The sequence below is a fragment of the Vidua macroura genome, chromosome 15 (assembly GCF_024509145.1).
Source record: "Vidua macroura isolate BioBank_ID:100142 chromosome 15, ASM2450914v1, whole genome shotgun sequence".
Classification (NCBI taxonomy): domain Eukaryota; kingdom Metazoa; phylum Chordata; class Aves; order Passeriformes; family Viduidae; genus Vidua; species Vidua macroura.
This window is the reverse complement of record NC_071585.1, coordinates 4,720,555-4,742,951: the sequence shown is the minus strand read 5'-3', so window position 1 is coordinate 4,742,951 and position 22,397 is coordinate 4,720,555. Positions and strand designations below refer to the sequence as shown.

Below are 22,397 nucleotides of genomic sequence, written 5' to 3'. Positions count from 1 at the left end.
CTTCTCCTGACTTAAACAACTCATTTTCCTCCACTTCACTGTATCATAAATCCAAATAGCTGAACTCATGCTCCATCTGAAACTTCATTTCATGAGAGTAAAAAAAAAAAAAAAGCTGTGGTTGCCTCTTTGGTAAAATTAGCTTCTGCTAATAGCTTCATTCATTTATCCAATTGTTTTATCATTCTTCTCCCAGGACTGTTACATTTCTAAACTTTTTCTTTAGTTAAACTTTTGATGTAGCTTATCAGATATTCTGCCTATCATTTCCACTACAGTGTACAGGCTGCTCAGCACTCTGAAATATCTGAAATATCATGTTTCAATGAGCACAATGCACAACTTCATTTTCCACATGCCCATAACACTTCAGCACACCTTTGGGCTGGGCATTAATCAATCATGGTTGAGTGGGGGTCAAACCTTTCTTCTTTCTTTACATGCAACCGTTTCTCTTAGTCACATGTAAGTGGAATGACAGAAAAAAGGCATTCCTAAAACATTTCTGGCAAGAGCAGTTCTACTGTATTTCCATCAGCCAATCCATGTACCCATAGGATAAAGCTTTGGGGCTCACAGGCTGTGAGAGATAAGGAACAAAAGAGCACAGGGCTCGCAGTCTATCAAGGTTCAGACTCACATCATCTCCATAACAAGCCCTCTGTGTCACCACTGGGGCTGCAAAACTAACTCCAAACTTATGTCTGGTATCTTTTTTTTCCATGGCATACACATTGCCATGCTGCTCCTCCACCAGATCCTTCCTTTCAACCCAACTCAGATTGCTTTCTCCACTTTTTGTCTTTTTTTCTTTTGTTCTTTTTCTTTTCGTTTTAGAAAAATGTATTTCTATCCCACAAGAACCAAGTGCTGTTCCAGAGACTTGATGAATAGGCCCAACATACAGACACATGATTTGTGAGTATCATCAGCCCCATTTATCAGCGTGGAAACTTGTACAACAGCAAAGTGCATTGGCTCCCTAAGAATCCCTGTTTCAGTCCCTGGGATAAAATCTGCTCCTCACGTTCTAAAGTCCAATCATTTGTCAACAGACTCCGATTTGCATTTTCTATTTCTTTTCTTTTGTATTCCAGTCAGCTGTAGAGCTCTTCCCTTGAGAAATACCAAATTATCCACATATAATTGATTTCTTATGTTGATATCGTTGGCAATGTTAAAGCAGAAGAAGTAATTTGAGAACTGAAATGTTAACTGGAATCGAATAATTCTCACAAAGCTGAAAAAACCCAACAATTTGATCTCCTCCCATACAGTTTAGTGACAACAAAAACAAACAGGATTGCTGCTGTTTGCATTCAAACGCGACACAGCCATTTTCGACGCTGCTCTGTTTATGGGAACATAAAAATAGAGATAGATAAAGGAGGTATGAGACAGATAAAGGAGGATTGGCAGCATTACCAGAGCAGACAAAGTCCTTCTTCTGCACCTCTGCCACGAGGAAGCCGCGCAGGCCGACGGGCGCCAGGCAGAAGGTGAACTGGCCGATGGTGCGGCGCTGGCGCAGCCAGTCCGACAGCCAGGCCAGGTGGCAGTCACAGTGCAGGAAGTTGGAGTGCAGCCGCCTGCAAAACACACAGCAAACCCACAGTTACTGGGGTTTCCTAAACAAAACCCACAAAGGCAGCCATCAACCGTGAACCTGCCCCGCTCTCTGCTGCCATTTCAGTGGGATCACTCTTAGGTTCTTGTTTACAGATCAGTCAGGGCTTGGCTGTCCTCAATATTACACAAAGGTCAGATAGAAATTTGTGCTATTATTTGTAATGTTTTCAAAAAAATCAGTTCAATGGTGATCCACCTACAGCTGGCCATTCTAGAGACAAAAATATGTAGAATTTAAGATTGCTCCACGTAATCGCTTTGTCTGTGATTTCACATCAGAAAGAACTGCATCAATGTGGTATCTTTGAGTGAATTCAAAGAATGGATTGTCTAAACATGAGGACCAGGCTGAAGAACAGGATGATGAGTGATTCTTCCCTCTTCTCCGTCCTTTGGGGAGAGGTGGAGAGAGAGAACCTCTCCACATTAGCTCCGTGGGTTGGAGCATGGCGCTAATAACACCAAGGTTGTGGGTCTGACCCCTGTATGGGCCATTCACTGAAGACTTGGACTTGATGACTCTTATGGATCCCTTCCAACTCAGAATATTCTGGGAAAAGACAGGCAAAATAAAACTTCAGAGGCTATTGATACCATTTCTGTTCCTGTATTGCCTGTATAAGTTCATCAATGCTCTTTTTCCTGTAGTAATTTAACAGAAGTATAAAGGATCTAGACAGGAATTATTAGCTCATGAAAGACCCACTCACGGGCAGCACCCTGCCAGGACCATTATCACATCTGCAAAATGATGATGGGTTCAGGGAACAAATCTGATAATTTAAATAGCTACCAAATTTTAGGTCAAAACAAAAGTCCAGGACATTAATTATTTCATTCCTGTAATGACTCATGCATTTGGAGTGTTGCACCAAATGAAATCATGAACCAGATTAAAAATCCTGTCAGAAATGGTTAGACAAAACATTATTCACTAATATTACAGGCACACAATTGGTGTGCACCAGATTTAGCCTCGTCCATGCTCCAAAGAAATGAAATGTCTGTCTGTGAGCTGTCCTTACAGCACAGCAGCAGCTCAGCTCAGCAGTGGCGCCCAGGCTGACAGTCCCCAGATTTGTATGTCTGGGGTGGACAGCCACAATAAAGGAAAAGAAAAAAAAAAGCCCACAAATCTGGAACTGAGAGTTTATCCTGTAGAGATGGAAAGCACTAATCTCCTGGGAGTACTGTAAAATGTAATTGTTCTACAAGGATGGCTAGAAGATCTTGAGTTTAGCGATAGTGAAGCTCTTTAATTGAAGCTGCAGCAAGTTAGATTTCTAGCAAAATGTTAGGCTATTATGAACCATTAATCTGCCTTTTTTGTTGAAAAACAAATAAATACATAAATATCATCTAGCCAGAAATCATCCTAAGTAAGAATTTATTGTAACTTAAGAGAGTCAGTGTTTTATTTAAGTCCTCAGAGTCTCATCCTTCCCACCACAGCAATCAACAATGACACTCAGGATCACCTTCCTTCTGGAACTGAGCTCATCCCATGCCATTCCCTGCACCCCCTGCATGCAGACATCTGTGAGAAAAGCACTATTTCACAAAAAGGGTTAGGGTTAGGCAGTTCTCCAGTTCTGTGAGCTGTTTTTTTTCCCTCACTAAATTGATTTACCTGGGTTTGGGGGTTCCTGTTTCAGTAGTGCAAACCACCAGCTCTCTGCCTCAGCAGAGCCCTCCTTGTCTTTTGGCATAGCTACTCTAATTGGAGAGGAGATAGTTTACAAACCCTGTCTTAACAAAGCAGCCTATCAGAATATATTTTTGATAATCATATTAATAAATACAGCCTCAAGAAGACTTTTCACAGTACTTCAAAAGTATTATAAACCAATTCCCTGTTAACACAAAAAACACTGAAGTGCGTTCACACATTTTCAGTTTACCCTTAAATAAAAAAAGGAAAAGAAGTAACGTAATTACCTGTCTCAGCAGTAATTCACAGATGCAGAGACAACAGGACACTTACCATTAAGCAAATAGGTAGAGGGAACATGCTTTATCATAAATAAAGCTGTTTCAAGCAAAGGAAAGCAGATCAATAAAAACTAATTCCTGTCACTTCCAATCAAGGCTAAAAATCGATGAAACTTAGGAACAGAAAAAACAGCTAACTAAAAAATCTTAGCACAGAAGAGCTGATTTCAGTAAAGAATTCTTCAAATGCTTCAAAACTTCCTGGCATTTTATCCTTTTTCTTCTTTCCCCTGAGTGCTCATGTTGAAGGTTAATATGCTTTTTATATTTTCTTCTCTGTTCTACAATAGGCAGATTGTTTTGAGAGCCATGAAGAAAAGCTGTTTATTCACAGAACCATCAGAGCACACATAGCTGCAGCAGTAGCATCCCTAAATATCCTGCTAATGGATCTCACCAGAGTGTAAAAGAGACACAAAGGAAAACACTGTCCACACTGCACTGGGCCTCAGCTGATTGGAAAAAAGGGTTTATCCCTCCTTAAGGAACATTCAGACCAGGGATTTCCTACAAAAAAACTTCCAAAAAAAAAGCACATCTAAATGTCAGGCTATTTGAGAAGGTGGACAGACATGATAATTTTTTAAGGAAACAGTGAACTCACCAAACTGTGAGGAACGTCATTCATGATCCATTTCCAACAAGAAACTTGAGAGAATATTAACATCTTCCCACAGAGAGTATCTTTATGCAAATTCCTACATTCACCTGCTAGGGGTGCTGTGTATTATTTGGCAGTCTTTGGAGACAAACCTGTGATTTGATATTGATGAAACTGACTTTACAGAACATCAGGTGAATGAATACAAATGCAAGTTTGCTAAAGTTGCCCTTTTATCCCTAGACCCAAAATTAAATTTCCAGCAAATCCTTTTAGAGTGGGGCAGCATTCATGTTCTATAAAATGTGTCTCTCAGAATTCAATAGAAAAGCTTCCCTTTATAAATCCTATTTATGAGTTCTTCCTTTTTTTTTTTTTTTTTCCCTAATTACAGCAGAGGGGGATTAGTCAGTGTAAGTCTCCAGGGAGTTATATACAAAGGCATCTCTGAAATTAAACTAAAGGGAAGATGGCAAAAGACACTGAAGGCACTGAGCTCTGCTAACAGACGAGACTGGCTAATCTGGAAAAGCCAGGCAAATTTTCTGAATAAGAAAAGGCAAAACTCCAGGAACCTTAGCTCTACACCTTTATCTTCTTTAGCCGTTCTCTTCTAAAAGACAAACATCTCATTTCCATTTAATTACTTACATTAAGGTCTAATAATGTCATCATTTGATGAAGAATGCAAATTTAAGTCAGAGGTTATCTTACAGAGATTGACATAAGAACCATTTTACTTCACTTCTGTTAATTTATTTAATGTGATTTTACACATGCATGCATAGCATCCCTGAAGTATTTTTCCAGTGGCACAAAAAAATTTCAGGCTAGCTACTATTTCCCTTTCTTTGCCTTTAGAATTAAATACATCTTGGATGAGTTTGAGAATCTGGAGGAAAAACAGGGGTGCTTTGTTTAGACATGACTTTTCCTGAAGCTGTGTATTCCCTAAAGGAATTTAAAGAAATAATTTACTTAAGGAAATGGTTTTGGTAGGCTATGGCTAAATTATACAAATGCTTAGTCTAATTTCACAGTCTTTGTATTTTGATCTACTAAAGAGCAGAGCTTTTCCAGTGCAAATGGCATGCAGCTCAAAAACAAATGGATTTGATATAAGAGAAGCTTTCATTAAAAAAAAATCCATCAGAATAAGTGACATTTTGTTTCAGAAAGTATCTGGAAAGATGCTTTTTTCATCTTCTTTAAAAATGCCTTGTTTCAGAAATTAGTATTCTGAATTTGAAAAGAATAAATGGGATTTAAACACAGGATATTAACAAGATTCAATAATTTGATCCATCTGAGCAGTTTTTACGATTTTGCTGATGCTCCAGCTTGAAACACATTTCACATTATGGATTTTCCCATGGGAAAAAAAAAGAGAAGCCAATTTATTTTCTGGGTAAATTCAAAATCTTGATAAAACTGACTGTTACTTAATGCTGGGCAAATCCAGAACAGTGGCTCTCAGGGCTCTGTGGGCACCAGCCCCCTTCACAACCCTGAGCTCCCCAGGGCTCCCCAGCCCTGCAGCCACCCAGGCTCCTGAGGCAGCCTGAGGGACTGAAATGAGATTATCACAGATGACAAAGAGCCAAAAAGTTGGCTTACAGCATCAGGATTGCATTATAAAATGAGAAAACCCTACTCACAGAGTCCTGATCTTTGGCATGTGATTGAAGCTGGTGACAGGAATGCGGGTGATGTTGTTGTTGTTGAGGGTACTGTTAGGAGAGAAAAGAAAAGAGAGAATAATTGGTTGATCAATTATTTGCACCTCTTCACCAACACACCATTTACAAAAACAACCTGTTAAAATTCTTGGCAAGCAGCAAGGCACACTCCCAGATAGCTGTGACAATTTGTGACATGCCATGAAAGATTCTACTCAGGGAAAGCAACCAACAGCAGCATCAGGATGGCTGGAGGTCACTGTTTGCCACGTCTGGGGAACGAGGGGTACAGAAAATGAGTTTTTATCAACTACTGGAACAGATCCAGACCTGTCTGTTCAACTGCCACTTCGTTTGAAAACCTGGTGCAGCCTGAGTGGGGGGACATCAGACTTGGGCACAGCATTTAAAGGCAATTTGAAGGATTTTGAAGTACTGCGACCAAAAGAGAGCTGTTGGCTCTCCCAGGCTTGTTAGCACAGCCTGCTGCCACGGACAGACAGCTCCCATTGCTCCTCAGAAGCACACGGATGGATGGGCTCCCTCTCCTCCCCTTCCTCAGGGAAAAATATATGGGGAGTGGAGCAGCCTGCAATAAAGCATGTCCTGACCCAGGCATGGAAGGATTGCTGCTGCTCTGTCAAAGCAGAGCCTACAGAGAAAATCTGGGCTGCTGGAGGGACCCCCTTAGAGCTTCTCAGGAAGAATGAACTGAGATTACCATCAGCTGTGTGTGCTGCTCCCATTTGTGTAGCTCCTAATTATATCAATGACTCTCCAGCAAATTAGAAGCTATAAAGTTTATCAAGATAGCACAGGAAATGGAAAGCACTTCAACAGGGCCTAATTGCCATGCTGCAAGAGCACCAAATCTGCAAATAGAATAGCCCAGCTTGTCATGAGAGTGGCCAGGGCTGGTGTCACTCGTTTAAACATGCGGTGTCCACAGCAGCAGGGCAGGGAGCAACCTCTGCTTTCTACAAGGGGCACAGGATTCCACAGGGTCACTTTGGCAGAAGACAGTGCTTTTGTGTGTTGATGTATGTGCAGAAGAATACATAAATATATACCTGCTGAAGCAGGAACAGCACCTACCTCATCCTTCCCTGAACTACTTAGCTATTGCAATGTCATTTATATAGGACATTTAATCAAAAGCTCTAGAACAGTCTTCCAGGAGTTAACTCTCTTTCTTGGTCATCTGCCAATTCAAAAACCATTTTTACAATTTCTGCCTAGAAATCCCTTGGCAGAGCCATCATCTAAAACATCAGCAGACTACAGCTAATTAGATTTTACCCTATTAAGACTGGGTTTTGGGTACACAGGAAGACACACGCAGACACATTGGCAAAGCCAGGAGGTAGCAGGGTAGTGTGGCTCTGCACAGGCACACTCAGGAGCAGGGTGGGAGCAGCTCTGACACTTGTAGCTTGTTTTGGTGCTGCTGCTGTGCTGCATCCTGGCAGGACAGCACCCAAGTAGTCTCTCAGCAGGATCAGAGCTGGTATTCCAGCACAGTGCTGCGCCAGATGGATGCACTGGCAGTCTGGAGCCAGCATGGGGGCTGACATACCCATGACAGCAAACTGAACCAACAGAGCAAAATTACCCTTCCTTTCCAAATCTGTGAGCAGAGAGAGTAATGTCAGTAAAAGCAGAGTTTTGAAAATCTGGAATCTGCATGTGAGATCTGCTGCCAGAGATCTGTATCTCAAGTCACACACATTCACACACCAGGCTGATAAGAGCTGTCAGTCTTAGCACATGATAACTTATAGTATAACACATAGTATTCATTCCAGATCCTCTGGAAAACTTAAAGATATTAAAAATTGGACAAGGAACACACAGCCAAGTATTGGGTGTACAAACCACTGGGTTTGTGGATTCAGGTTCTCAATAGGCAAGGACTCAAAGGCAGCCCCCTAAAAATGTGAAGGGCAAGATGAAGCTGTCAGCTTCAGCAGGAGAGCTGGAAGTCAGCTCTTGGAGCTGCCAGCCCCTCTGCCAGCTGTGCCTCCCAGCCTGCAGGGCTCTGCTGTGCTGTGGCTGCAGGGCTGGCACCCTGAGCACCAGGGTTAGGGCTGCAAGCTCTGCCTCTGTCCCTGCCAAGGTCACAGTGACAATTCACGTCCCACTGGGGCAGACTGCAGGGTGCAAAATGAACCTCTCTGTCCCACAATGATAGTGCTCCATTATCTTATTTACCCACTGATGTAACCAAAGTCTTTTGTGGCCAATGAGCCAAAAACAAGCCTGAACAACAATTTCAGAAAGGGAGCAAACCCACTGAGAGTGCATGAATATATACATTAACACACCCACCCTTCAGTATCTGTATGTGTTTGCTCTTTACATGTTGGGAAGTTCAAACAGGGCTCAGAAATGGAATTTATAATTGCATCACCATTTTTTTTCCTGTAAACATAAAAATATAATTCTGAGGCAACCCTCTGCCTTGGTTGCCTATTACTTTAAAATGAGTTATGCACTGGGATGGAAGATTTTACGTATGCAGTGATAAATAAAAGCCACATGTGAAGTCAGCTCACAAACATTAAATCACAGACGTAGCTGATGTCTGAATCAGTCACATATGGCACTACAGGAGTCAATGGGGGCCATAGGAATTCAAGAGAGATTTTTCTATTGATTTCTAAAGGATGTGGATTGGATTAAGGTAGAGCAGGCTGTGACAGTGAGCTTCCTTCTGCACTGAGGGCAGAGAACACCTCCCTGTCCCCCAGAGCAAGTCATCTGCATGCAGAAAGGTCACCCGTTACTGACTTGATAATTCAAAAATATTTTACAAGTTCTTAAAATATTTCTATTTAAGAGACTAAGCGTTATTCCAATCACACAGCATTTCTGCTCACAAGATACCAAATGAGAGTGGCTCAGGTTTTGCAAATGTTTGCAAATACTTGCTTATTTTCAAATAAGCAAAGGTTCCCCATAGTTCATTGACAAATATATAACCCTCCTTCTAAGAATCCTAAATCAGTACTGAATTAATATTCTCTTTAAACACAAATTTCAGGGATAACTCTAGCAGACAGCTACTGCACAGATAAATTAGTAGAATACTATTTCATTGATATTTAAATGTTAACCATAATGAAGGCAATAAAACATCTATGATAACAGCAATTATTTCAGAACAGAGGAGGCCAAACACTGCAAAGGGCACTAATTGCCAGTGAACTGTCTGCACTACAGCCCAGCTGGAGCTGCAGGAATTTAACCCTGCTGCTCTGGCTGCACAGCACTCAGCTCCCAGGCAGTGGGGACCCTGCAATGGGAACGTGTTCAGGTAGACATGTGCTCTAGAGACATCCTGCAAAGCTTTCCATCATGCACGTGATTCCTTCCCAGCAATGATTTTTAAGAGATGTGTCCTGGCAGGGTTGAACACGCAATACAGCAGCATTTTTAGCACATGAAGGGAAAAAATAAATGACGCTCCAGTTGTCTGCTGGCTGCTCCAAGGTCCTGGCCTCAGACTGATTCACCCAAAATTCAAATCCATAGAAAGAGATTCATAAACACCAGGAAGCTGTGAGAAATAGGAATTCCAGAATCTTCTGACTCCTCCAGCATCATATGGGGACACATATTCTGCTGAGTGGTCCTCAGCCTCTAAACCTCCCACCTCTTCCAGACCCCAACACATCCCTTGAAAAAGCACTGTCCTCTCATTTAGAAGTCCTCTCCCTGTAAACTATTCACACCCAAAATGCTGACTCAGGAAACTGGGGTTATGGACAATATTATTTATGCCAGCCAACTCCCCACCTTGGGCTGTGATCCTTGTCACATCTTGCAGGGTAAGCAGAAGCAGACTGCAGCAGCCCTAAGGATCCTCCAAGGACTACTTGGAAGATGCATAACGTGAGATCAGCAGTCCCTGAGGTGGCACACCCTCCACCACTGTGAACTGCCAGAGTCCCACTGACTCCAATTTACAGCCCCAGAGGAGCTGCTCTCCTAACTCACCGCTACAGGCACACGTGGAGCTGCCTTCCTCCTTCTGGAAAATAAAGCTGATTTATAGCCCCTACTAATCAGAATTTTCCTTAAGGAAAGAGTGCTCAGTCTGCAATCCTGTCATGATTTGAAAACAATTACTTATCTCCTTCCTCAAACTTCTGGTGCAAATTTAATTCCATGCAGTTGCATTTTTGTTCTCTTCTGACTTGGTCCAAATTCATGAACACCACTGCAGTTCCCTGACACAGAGCTGGTAATTCCAGCCTGTAAATACATTAAAACCACTAGCCTGCAGAAACGACTGACATGTCTGTGGTTTTTTCAATAATATTTATGCATTTTCCTTTACACCTTTCTCCACCTTGCATAGGACTGATTAGAAACAGGAAAAACCAATACTCCTAATTCTAGAAGAAATCACACAACTTTTATGGCAGAGGCCTTGAGAAAAAAAGGAAACTACCTAAATTTTGAATCCTGCTAATAGTACAAGTATTTTATTTTGAAAACTCAGAAACTCTAAGCACCCTTTCAGGTCCCTTGGACAAATGCAGAGAGCAGAAATCCCAGACTGTCAGGTCAATATTCAATCTCAATTCTGTATATCACAGATCACACAAAGATTTTGTTTCCCTTACTTTGAATTCAATTAATATATTTAAGAGCATATAATAAACATCAGAATGCCTGTCAACTTTTTCATCTGGAATCATACTTTCATGACAACATATCCACATGCTCTAATCTGATTTAGTACCAAAAGGATCTCTTTTGACAGAAAATGTTACACAACACAACAGAAATATCTGAAACATTAACTATTAAAAAATTACTGTTTTCCAGCCACACTTCAAGTGGGAAAATGCATAGGAGGGTTGTTTTTTTTATTTAACACACAACACTGATGACAATACCACCTGCTACATCCCAGCTTAAAAAAAAATCTGGTATCCTAGTTGATCATTGACAAAAGGAAAAAAAAAAACTATGCAGATGTCCATTTTTCTAAGCACAAGGCATTTTCATAATATGCATCAGTACAGTGCAATAGCCACAGTGATGCTTCCTTCTTGTTCCAGCCTGAATAGATTCAAGTGAAAGGGGCAGGGGAGAACCTGTTGGATGCTGAAGGTGCCCTTTGCCACTTGGCAGTAACAGGGACTGGTTTCCTTCCCATTGCTCATCTGCAGCTGATTAGCAAAACTGCTAATCAAACTGAGACATTTTAATTCAAACTTAATTCAAATTGAGCACTTTTCCCCAAGTCTTAATAAGCATCTCCCATAGTTACTAGAGGCCTGCTCTGCTGGCCATTCAGGTTTTTGATCCACACCAGGCTGCTTTTGTGTCACATTTGGATGAGACACCATAACATTTGCAAAATTCTCAGTTAGAAAGAAATATTCAGACTCACTTACTGATAGGTAAATGGAGGAAAAGATCTGCAAAGGCACCATCTCCTGTACTAGATTATTGCTGGGTTTGAATGCATTTTATGTTTGAGCAGTGCAGATTTTTGATAGGTTTCTAACAAACAGGATTTGATATCAGGAATCCTACAAACTCCAACCCTTCTTTGGCAGCACAGGCTTCCATGTGTCTGTGGGCTTCACTCTAAGTTAAACAACGATGTTCAGTTCCTTTTGCCACTCAAAACTCTCTCAACACGTTGTGAAAAGGTGGTGCTGGGTTACCTCCCTCTGTGATAAATGTGGGTTTTGAAAGTGAGACACTGAAATGGAGCAGCAAAGCCAAGGGGAGCAGGCTGGTGGGGCTGAGCTGTGCCAGACCCTGCAGCTCTGGGAGCACTAACAACCAACATTTCCTTCTGTCTCCTCCAATTACCCCCCTGCTCTGTCACGGGGTGCTCCTGGCTGGGTGTGTAATCCCCGTGTTGTGTGTCCATAACACCATGTAATTGGGCCTAATGCAAGATTATTATCCATGTGCATGCAATGGATAGCTACAAATGGTGTGCCTGCAGCTGGGAACGTTCCCAGGAGTAAATTACTGTCATACTCCCAGATTACTGCCATGGCTCCCAGCTCCTATCCCCAGTGCAACTATACATCCACTAAATGAGACCAGGAAATTCATTCAGACTTAACCAAGGCATCTCCAAGCATAATTAAGCCTCTCGTGCTTTTTGATAATGTTACATCTACTCAGAAGTGGGTGAAGTGAGGCAAAAAAAAAAAGCTGAACAGCTCTGCCTAAGTTGCCAGTGGAGCTCAGAAGACAACACTACTCTGTGCTTGGCAGTGCCAGAAACATGACTTATCCAAGACCTCAAAGCTTTGGGGGGCATCTATGTCTGTAGTGTTGGTAAATAAAAGTGAAGGAATCTTTTTTTCCTTCCAGTGTACATGTGGAGTGAAACCGTTAAGCCTGTGCAAGATTAGACATCACCATCAGTATTTATGCACATAAAAGGAGGACCTCAGGATCTGTCTGAAATACAGAGATGAAACATGAATTTGGGAGCTGACCAGCAGTATAATTTAGCACTAACAGTGCCATTACCTTAGACCTCTGTGTTTCACATCGTTTACTTTTAAACTTCCATTCAACCACATAAAACCACTTTGCCACTGCAAAGGAAAAGGACATCCTATGTTCCTTGTATTCATACAGGGGTTAAGCAAAGCAGTAACAGGTTTAAATTTCAGAAAGAGGGATTTTCATTAGGTATAGAGAAAATGTTTCTTACAATAAGAACAGGAAAAATACAGAAAAGAGCTATTACAGAGTGTGCAGCCATCAGGAGGGAAGCCTGTAATAAAATACTAAATGAATCCCTGTCAGGAATGGCATTGGATGAGCCTGCCCCAGGGAGGGACAGTGGATGACAACTTCTGACCCCCTCCAGCCCTCATATAGCACCCAATAAAACTAACAGCAACAATTCCAAAAAGTGAATCTAAATCTATATTTAGTAATAAATGCAAGACTTGAGTTTCATACACTGCCATAATTAATGTTTGTAATTAACTTTCAGATTGCAGGGCAAAAGGAGCTATATTTCCAATAGCTGCAAAGAGCTATTTTTCACACAGGTCAGGAGGAATTTGCATTGAATTAAATATTTACTGTTTCTTCTGGCCTCTGATGAAAAAGCAAAGTGGCTTTAGCACTCCATCCCTCAGCACTGAGTGCAGTCACCCTCAACTTTCAAGGCGTCCAAGGTTTGCTTGTTTGGCAATGCCCAAAACTCAGCTGCATCTCCTCTGAGTTGTGGTGAGCCCCGAGTGCCTCTTGTACTCAATTCCTTGATCTCACCACAGACTGTTTAAGTTAAAGCCCACAACTACCATGTGGGCAGATAATGAAAGCAACTGATGCTGCACTGATTAATCCTTTACTCGGCACTGTTAGGAAACATAATGATCTCACAAGGGGCCTTATTCACTGACATGGAGCAGCAGAGCTCTGAGCTGACACCTCAAATTAGCAGCACAAGCAATAACAGCTGGGGGTTTGTCTCAATATTTGTACCCAACTCTAAAATGAGTTGGCACCAGGAAAGTGCTATTTTTAAACACAACGTTAGCCCAGGCAAATAATGGTCTAAATAGTCTCCAGGTGACACGAAGAAGCCACTGAAATAAAAATAACTGGTTGCCAATTTGTGGTTTCTGTTCCAGTATTAATCTTTTGACAATGTGTTCACAAATGTTCTCATCACAGCAACGTGAGTCACATTGCTGTGAGAGGCTCCAGCATCGTTAACTTGGGAAGCTGACATCAGAAATGTGGATGTCTCAAGGATACAGAGCAAAGAAAATCTTTGTTTTAGAAATGTATGGAAAAAATAAAGCAAATAAGCTTAGCATAGAATTATGCACAAAATTGCCAACAGTGTTTACTGCTACAATTGCCTGGTTCTTCCCGTTCTGTGGCTAATTTTAATTTGCATATAACTGTCAGATTTTAACTATGTAAATTTATTATAAAGGCCAGATGTTTAAGGCAGATTTTTTTTTCCCCTTGAAGGAGCGAGATTCCTTTTGAAAACATCAGGCTTTAGGGAAATTGAGTTATTATAATAACAGATTATTTGTTTAAAATGCCTGTTTCGTCACCTGGCAAGAACCAGGATACTCACACTTGCCCACAGTGATAACTTTAGGACATATTAACTTAAGTCCTGTAATTACTGCATTAATTCTCCCTGGAGTCTGGCTGTGCCTTGGCTGGAGTCTCTGGGATGGGCAAGCTCAGGAGCTGAGGTTAAGACCATGGGAGAGGGGAAAAAGAAGACTTGCAGCAAGAAAATGTTGGGCAAGTTATCCAGCTAAAGAGATTGGGACTGGGAATAAGTGGAAATGGGCAAGAGACCAGAAATATCAAGCATGAGCAAAATTAAGGATTTTGGTATTGTATGGCCAAACCTTTCTGGTGCTACCTTTAGCCATGAATTTATGTTAGATATGCACGTACATATCATTATGCCTGAATTTACTTACTTACACCAACACCCAAATAAATAAAATATTCCAGAACAAGATAAAGCAGAGAACAGGATAAGATAAAATAAAGCATAATAAAGTTTATACAGAGAAAGTAGGTACAAATTTAATTGTGTACTTTGTTAGATGTTAAATCAAGAATGTCATTCATGTGGTCCTACATGAAATGTCTTATTGCTTCCCCTAGAGAAGTTGCTCTTTCTGTGCACTGAAAGACATTGCTATTTTCCCACACAATCAAATCACCTCTATCAGCTGTACAAAATACATGTACCAGTTGCATCTCCCAATTCTTTCTAACATCTATGCCTAGTGAGAGTTGAAAAAGCTTTTTAGAGAAGTTTCAATCAGCTTTTCAATCTTTTACATGGCACTTTAATTCTAGGCAGAAAATACAAATTCCATTCAGCCTGAATTAAAGCATAAAAATATTGGTGCAAAGGCAAGAGAATGCAGGCTGAAATTATTCTGCCACTGCTTTATTTTTGAATGAAGGATTCTCCAATGTGTTTTTCTTCTAAACTCAAAAATTGCAAATGAAACATTGGCTTTCCTTTTTATTTTTGAATAAAAAAATTTTCTCAGGTCTTTGCCCAAAGGCTACACAATTTTCAGTACACTGTATTGGGAATGCCTGCTGTAGCTCTAAGTCCCAATTACATCCACAATTTTGATTTGGACTAAAAGAAATAAAAGTATTTATGTGAACACTGAGGAAATCTTTTACATCATGAGGGTGGTTTTGATGCTTCTCTATGGTACCAAATTTCAGGGCTGATATTGTTGCCTAAAACCACTGGGAATGACTCCAGTTGTCATAATACCCAGACCAATGTCTGCTGAAGTCAGAGCAAATCCCACTGCTGATTTCAGCAGAGAGTGAATCTAGTCCCTGCAATCCATTTATTTAGGCACAGATTTTTGCAGGAACCACAGAAATAAAAAATATAATTGCATTCCATTTAAATGCCCCCAAATTTTGGTTTGTAGATTCATTTGAAAACCTCTTGTTCAATGAATTAATACAATAAACTTACAATAAAATTATTTCACTTTAATATAAATTAATTGTTAACTAGAGTTGGTTTTGGTGGTTTTTTTTTAGGTTATACAGAGATCTCTCATATCAAACATGGCTCTTGGTGTCCCCCAGCTGCATGCATGTCAGGGATTGTGGTTTATGGATTCTGTGCTGCTCCTGACAGAATCAATGGAAACAGGACTGGGTTCTCAACAGATGCAGAGGTCTGAGAGCCTACCAGAATGAATTTATGGAAAAGATAAAAAAGAATCAACAACATGAAGTCAAATTATACAAACCTTGTATTTGTAGCATCAGCTCCTCAGCAAAATAAAACAGTTTCTCAGGTCCCTGCCTAAAGAGTTATTTCAGGTTAGTCCTTTCTGAAGCCGAAACAGCTTTATGAACACAATCCAATTCAAACTAACACAGCTCGACTCCAAAATTTGAAAGGACTTTGATCATTTGTTCAGCCTGATGGCTTTTAATGATGGAGATTTCCAAGGTAAAAGGTTTCAGCATTCAGTCAGCTGAGTGTTACTATGTCCTTACAGGACTTCACCAAAAGACATTCTAAAGAAATTGATTAACAGTGGATCAGAAAGGAACGGTATCATTCTTCAAAACCGTGTTTTAATTTGTCCTTTCCTGAGTACACCACAGCCTTAATGCTACAGCTTTATGGTAAAAAAATTCTATTCCACTCTCTATTCTTACAGCCTTCCTCCAACAATGAACACAGCCCTCCATACTCCTCCTCCGAGTAACACACCACCAACAGAAAAGCCATTCCGAGTGGCAAGCAGAAATCAGTTGCCTTTTCTGAGGTAAGGAAAGTGACAAAAATGGGCTTTGCATCCACTGTTGGTGCTCTGTGGCCGTGTTCAGTCTCCTTGGGATGGTCACTGTGCCAGCCCGTAGCCACCTCAATGCCGCAATGCGGCAGCGCCTGCGGGACTGCGGGAGCCTGCGGGGCCCGCGCTGCCCGCTGGGAACAAAGAGGGACGAGCCACCAACCCCAGAATGACATGGCACTGCTGGCAGTTTAGCCAAGTGTCAGTGCAAAAGGTTCTACCAACACCTTGTAAGAGGAGGCGATGGGAATGCACAGAGAGGGGGTGGCCAGAATCCTTGGGTGCAATTTTATCCCAACAGCAGAACCAGTAGGTCCTGCAGGCAAAATAATGCCCCTTATTGCTCTGGCCAGATCTCACTGATCGCAGTGCCTCAGCTGCCCTTCAGCTTCCAAGGCCATTGGCATTCCCACTGGGAGAGAGCAGCAGGAAGAGATCTTCCATAGCTCCAGCGAGAGGACAATGGCCATGGTGCAGCACAGAACCGCACAGGCAGTTCCTGGCTATGGACAGCAGAGGAGAGAAAACAAGAAAATCTTTTAAAGAGAGAACACTTCCCCTTATCTGCCAAAATTGCCTCCCCAAAGTGCAAGAGACTGAGAAGGTATTTGTGGAATAATTTGATATTCTAACAGTATGTCATGCCCCTATCTACAATTCATCCATGCTGGAAATTAAAGCTAAAATACAGGCTAGTATAAACCCACATGAATGAAATAGGGAATGTATGATACACACATTCTGTGAATTTAAACTTGCATGTTTGGGCAGTTGTTAAGGAAAAGTTACATTTATAGAGGAAAGAAACGCTTTGGAAAAACAAAGACTACACATAGTTTCTAGACAAGGACAATTACGTTTCTTGGTAAAGCTGGAAAGGGATCTGCTTTCCATCAGGATTTTATTTTAAAAAGGCATTAGTGCTTGTATCACACAAGAAAAAGGTCAATATGTTTAAAAATGTCTATCTTTCCAATTTTTACATTTCTCCCAAACTCCACCTGCCCATGAGAAGCAGCAATACCTGCTTACATTCATGCAATACGGGTAAGAAACCACAATAACCTGAATAGCAAATACTCACAGCGTTTCATTTGCCTCCAGTCCACAGAGAAAAAGCACAAAATAAAACATACACAGAAAAAATTCGACGCACCCATGATTTGTTCAGGAATATTCTACAACCGCGAGCTGTAGCTAAATTAAAAGGAGTCTATTCTTCTCCACACATAACTGTTTCTCTGCATGCACCCAAAATAAAATATACCTGCCATTGTGGAGGGTCTGTCCTACCCGTTTCGGCTGGAGTGCCTCACCTGGCTGCTAACGCCCTTCCCATGGACGGGAAGACGGGATGTCTCACAGACGGGATGGACCCAACCCTTTTAAGACACCACTGGAATTGCCCAAGGAGCCAGTAGGAAGCGTGGGTGCTGCAGCGTGGGCTCCCCCTCCCCAGAGCCCGCCCAGCCCGCAACCGCCTCCTGCACCAACGGGGGCTTCTGGCGGCCTCCAAAGCGCCGTCGCAGAGATGCTGCATTGCGGCAATTTATCGATCGCAGCGGCCACGTCCCGCGCTGGGAGCCATGAACCAGGGATGTGCCCCACCATCCCTTCTCCAGCAAAGCCCTGCTGCTGTCAGACACAACCCAAGGTTCCAGTGGCGAACAGAGACCTTGCCCAGTCCGTGCTGCTTCACCCTCCAGCACAGCCATCAGCCTGGCTTGCACTGTGTTCTCTTCTCTTTACCTTCAAATAAAGCCCACTCCAAGTGACAGTCTGGTGCTTGCACACCGAGAAGCCTCACCCCACCCAGCACTGGAGAAGACAATTTTAAACAGTTAATGGCACAACTGAATGTTGTTTCCATCAATGGCTTTATGTAGCCATTGATGCTGTTTCAACTGACCCAGCTATTCTCTCTAAAACACTTGAGCAACATGGTACATTATAACAAAGACTACTGGATGGCTTTACAGCATTTTTAGATTTGTATCTAAGGATGTGCAGATGTCCCAAGCATGGCCATCCATCGCTCGTAAAGACTAAACCCAATGCATTCAAATTATTCACCCCAAAATAGAAACACAATGTATGTTTTCTAAATGTAAAGAGATGTAATGCTGCTTCAAAAATATTGAACCAGTTAACAAGAAATTGCTTCATTTATGATAACTTAATTAGCATAGAAATAGTGATTATTTATCTTCAAATGACTTTGACATTATTTTATACTTCTGTCCTAAAAGCAGCTCTTAAATTTTCTTTATTCCTAAGCCCAGGAGTAGATAAGCTACATAAATAAAATCTAATTTATATTAATCTTATTTCTACCTTTTAAGTTTTAAAAATTATTTTCTTGATTTAACCTTAATTTTAAAATACTCTCATCATAACATATACACACATATATACCTACATTATATGCATAACCTTTTGAACAGTGAGAAAAAAGACACTATTTGATCTTTAGATCAGAAGCAGGTTTTACCAATGTGTTTTTTTCAGGTACAGATATAGTGATCTACTTCACTTCCAAGTTCCATGCTATCTACATATTACTGTTTTGATCTCTAATTTATTACAGGCACAATATTATTGTCCTTGCTAAAAATATTGGATAATGCCAGTAATAGGTAATGCATAGTACCCTGGTCCCTGCAGCTACAGTTTAAGGTAAAATATCTGACATCTTGCTTCAACTGGGAGCTCAACAATCCTTGTATTCAGAGCTCCCATCACAGTTTTACTGTCTCTTTCCAGGCTTCTGAGCCCTCCCTTGAACAAAGACTGGCTACAGCTCAGAGCCTTTGTCTATGTTGTACTTAGCACGGCAAAGGGACAAAAGCTACGTCTGAGAAAGACAAACCATCTACCCCCTACTGGTCACAAACAGTGCCTTTAGCTGCGCACGGAAAAAAAGAAGGGAAACAGTTATGTGTTTTGAAATGTTTTTGTATTGATCATTCTTCGCTGTTGTGAGTGAGCCCAGAGGATGCAGGAGTTCCCACACACACCACCACCTCTGGACCCTGGGAGAAGGGCTGAGGACATCCCAGGATATTTGACAATGATATAACAGGAACCTGTGGTGCACATGCATGCAACCCCCCCAACCACAGAGGCTGCATTGGTGCCAACAGAACCACATCCAGCTCCTGGTGCATCGTCATCCTGCTGCTTCGGGGAGTCATAGAAACAATGAACTGCAAAGTGCGGCATAAAACGACTGCTCATCCACCTTGAGCTCGTCATGCTCCCTCAGAAGTGTGTCATAGCCTCTGCCTTATCAGCAAGGCATTTAATTCCATCCTAGTCTTCAGCTCAGCTCTTGGTTAAGGTGTTGAGCTGCACATCAGCATGAAATACACAGCTGAGTGTCCTCTGGATTAAGTTGTTCACATTCATTTGACTTTCAACAGTCAAAATGCTTGTTCTACATCTTTTATATTACTGACGAAGAAACTGTATTAGTCAAAGGGGAGGGAGGGCAGGTCACAAGATAAGCAGAGCATGCAAATGAAACAATTAAGATCATGGGAGAGAAGGTGTGCCAGAAATCTCTGTATCACCTGGAGTTTTGACTTTGGAATCTCTCGGAGCAGTGACTGCAGCACCAGGCTTAAATGACACAACCCATAAAACTGGGCTTCCTCAAAAAGCATACTGGTCAGTGATTCATGAAACTAATAATTCTAACCTGCCACTGCTCTTATCTTGGTAAGTTCTGCAGCCTGTATGGATGGCTCCAGGCTATTCTTAAAGGGGAAAAAACCTCCAACCTAATGGGGCAGGCAAGGAAAATGAGCACAGCATTCGACTACTACATATGCTCCAGGAAGGGAAAAATCCATCTTTCTAAATATGTAACATAATTAGGCATCCGGACCAAGGACTGATAGAAATGTTCATCAATTTGCAAGGACATGCCTGAAATACGGCAGGATTAGCAAAATCATTGATCAATGAATTTATGCAAATATATTCTCCCCATAAAGAGAGCGTTACATTACATCTGTAACAGGCATCAGTGATTTTCAGAGACCCTCTCTTAGCCTCTCTTATTTTGTCTCGGCTGGTCTTTGATATAAAGCCTGTCACCATGGTGCCATCTGGATAGTGTTCCTTTCACCATGCTGTACTTCCAACCTCCCATTTGTAATCTCCTGTATAACAGAGGTTATCTCAGATTTCATTTCCACATCTTGAGCAGGGACACCAGATCTCCCACAGACATGCATCAGCAAATAAAAACATTTCTTATCAAGCAACCATGTATGCACCTCATCTTCCCTCCATCAACTCGTCATGCTGATTATGCATCTCCTTTCCCTAGGGCCCACTGGGGGGGCACTCCACTTTCTACAAGTTCACCCGAAAAAAGGCATTTCTGTAGTTAATCTTATCTCTGACTATGTATGTAACTGAAACCTTGTAGTAACCACAGCCAGGTTCTCTGGGAGCCTTTCTAATTCGCTTACAGACAGCGATACAGGAGGCAGGAAGAATGGGAAGAAACTAAGGGCCAGTCTAACAAATAACGGAGTGAAGAGAAGGGGAAATTCCCATTTGTCTACTGATACCTCTGTACTCTAGGCACACTATTTCTCTATTGCCAAACCAACTGTTGACTTCCTCTTGCATAACTTGATTGTGAGACAAGCTCAACATAAAAAACTGTAAATACTCCTAGAAATGCCAAACTTCTTGTTTTTCACCTAATTTCACCAGGCAGGTACATGCTTCAATTAACAGCCAATGGCTACTCCCTTCCATTACTTTTTATTACATGTATCATTTTTCCATGTTGAGTGATGAAATAGTAAAGATTTTAAATTGTTTTTATTAATTTACATACATTTGAGCTAATATACACCCTTGAGTAAAAAAAAAATCCGAAACAAACCAACAAAAAAAACCCCAAAAAACCCCAAAACCCAAACCACAAAAAAACATAAATCAAAAACTGCAATAATTTAAATTTCACTGTACTCAAGTATAAGTAAACTAGCCATCTAAAACTAGCACATCATTTAACAAAGAATTCTCATTTTCATTGTTGTATTTAGGCATTTTGGTAGCAGTTATAGGAACGTGATTTACAGAGTTCAAATTTGATCCTGATTGCCTCAACCGATCATAATTTGCAGCAAAATAGAGGAGGAAATCACATTTGTGTGGCATTTTCAGGCTTTCATTAAGCAATGACATCTCATATATTTAGAATTATGTCATGACTTTCACTCCCTGTCTCTCCAGGTTGTGAAAGCAAATAAAAATCTTCTATCTAGTTAAGACATGCCCAGAATAGCATTTTGCAAATAAATAAAACTGAGTATATAACTGAGCGTTCAGCATACACAGGCAACCCTAGGAACAATTAAATCCTGGCTGTGGCACAAAATATTGATTCATATTCAGAAAAGTTCTTAAAAGTTTGCTATGACAAAAGGCAGTGTGCATTACAATCACACTCACCCACGACATCTCTATTAGAAATTAAAAAGACTAAACATTTTATGAAGAAATTTTTTATAAGAGGAACATATTGAATCCAAACAAGGACGGCAGGAATAATCCCAATCTTTACCCACTGGTAAAATGCTTGCAATGCCTGGGTGTGGCAGACAATGCACAGAACTGGGGCTGCAGGCCAGGCTGGTGTGACAGAAGGGCTGTGTCCCACCCGACACGGCTCGGGGCCGGGTTGGAACTTGAAAACATCGACACAGCCCTTACAGCTTTGTGGTTTTGTCATGGAGCAGGAAGAAGAGTGTGGCAGAATTATTCAGAGAGAAAAGGTTCTGCATACAAGACAGAAGAATTTAAATTTCTCTCATAACTTTAAGATTTTGAGAAAGGAACGGTGGTGCATTTTTATTTACCTTAATTACATTTTACAATCAGAAGAAATTATCTTTTTAATATAATACATTTAGGGCACATTTGGAACTGAAGTCACAAATATTTGGATGACTATACTTGCACTTTTTTGTCATTTACTTGTGGATGAACTCACATGATTTTTCACACTAAGGCACCAGGTGGATCCCTGAGCATGTGCGGCTACAGACTCAACGGCAGTCAGTGCTCATTCATTCCAAAAGCAGGTGAAACTCAGGAGGGAGGATTTTCAGACTCAGCCATATGATATGAAAG

The 22,397-nt window shown here is 41.2% G+C and overlaps 1 protein-coding gene across 2 annotated transcripts in view; it reads right to left on the bottom strand.

Moving 5' to 3' along the window:
• SLIT3 (slit guidance ligand 3) overlaps positions 1 to 22,397 on the bottom strand; it is a 471,188-nt gene that overhangs the window by 182,150 nt on the left and 266,641 nt on the right. For both annotated transcript variants that reach the window (XM_053991145.1, XM_053991146.1), the window contains exons 7-8: positions 5,881 to 5,952; positions 1,426 to 1,589 (exon numbers count right to left, since the gene is read on the bottom strand). In XM_053991145.1, the coding sequence (XP_053847120.1) occupies positions 1,426 to 1,589; positions 5,881 to 5,952 (236 nt within the window). The remainder of the gene's footprint in view (positions 1 to 1,425; positions 1,590 to 5,880; positions 5,953 to 22,397) is intronic.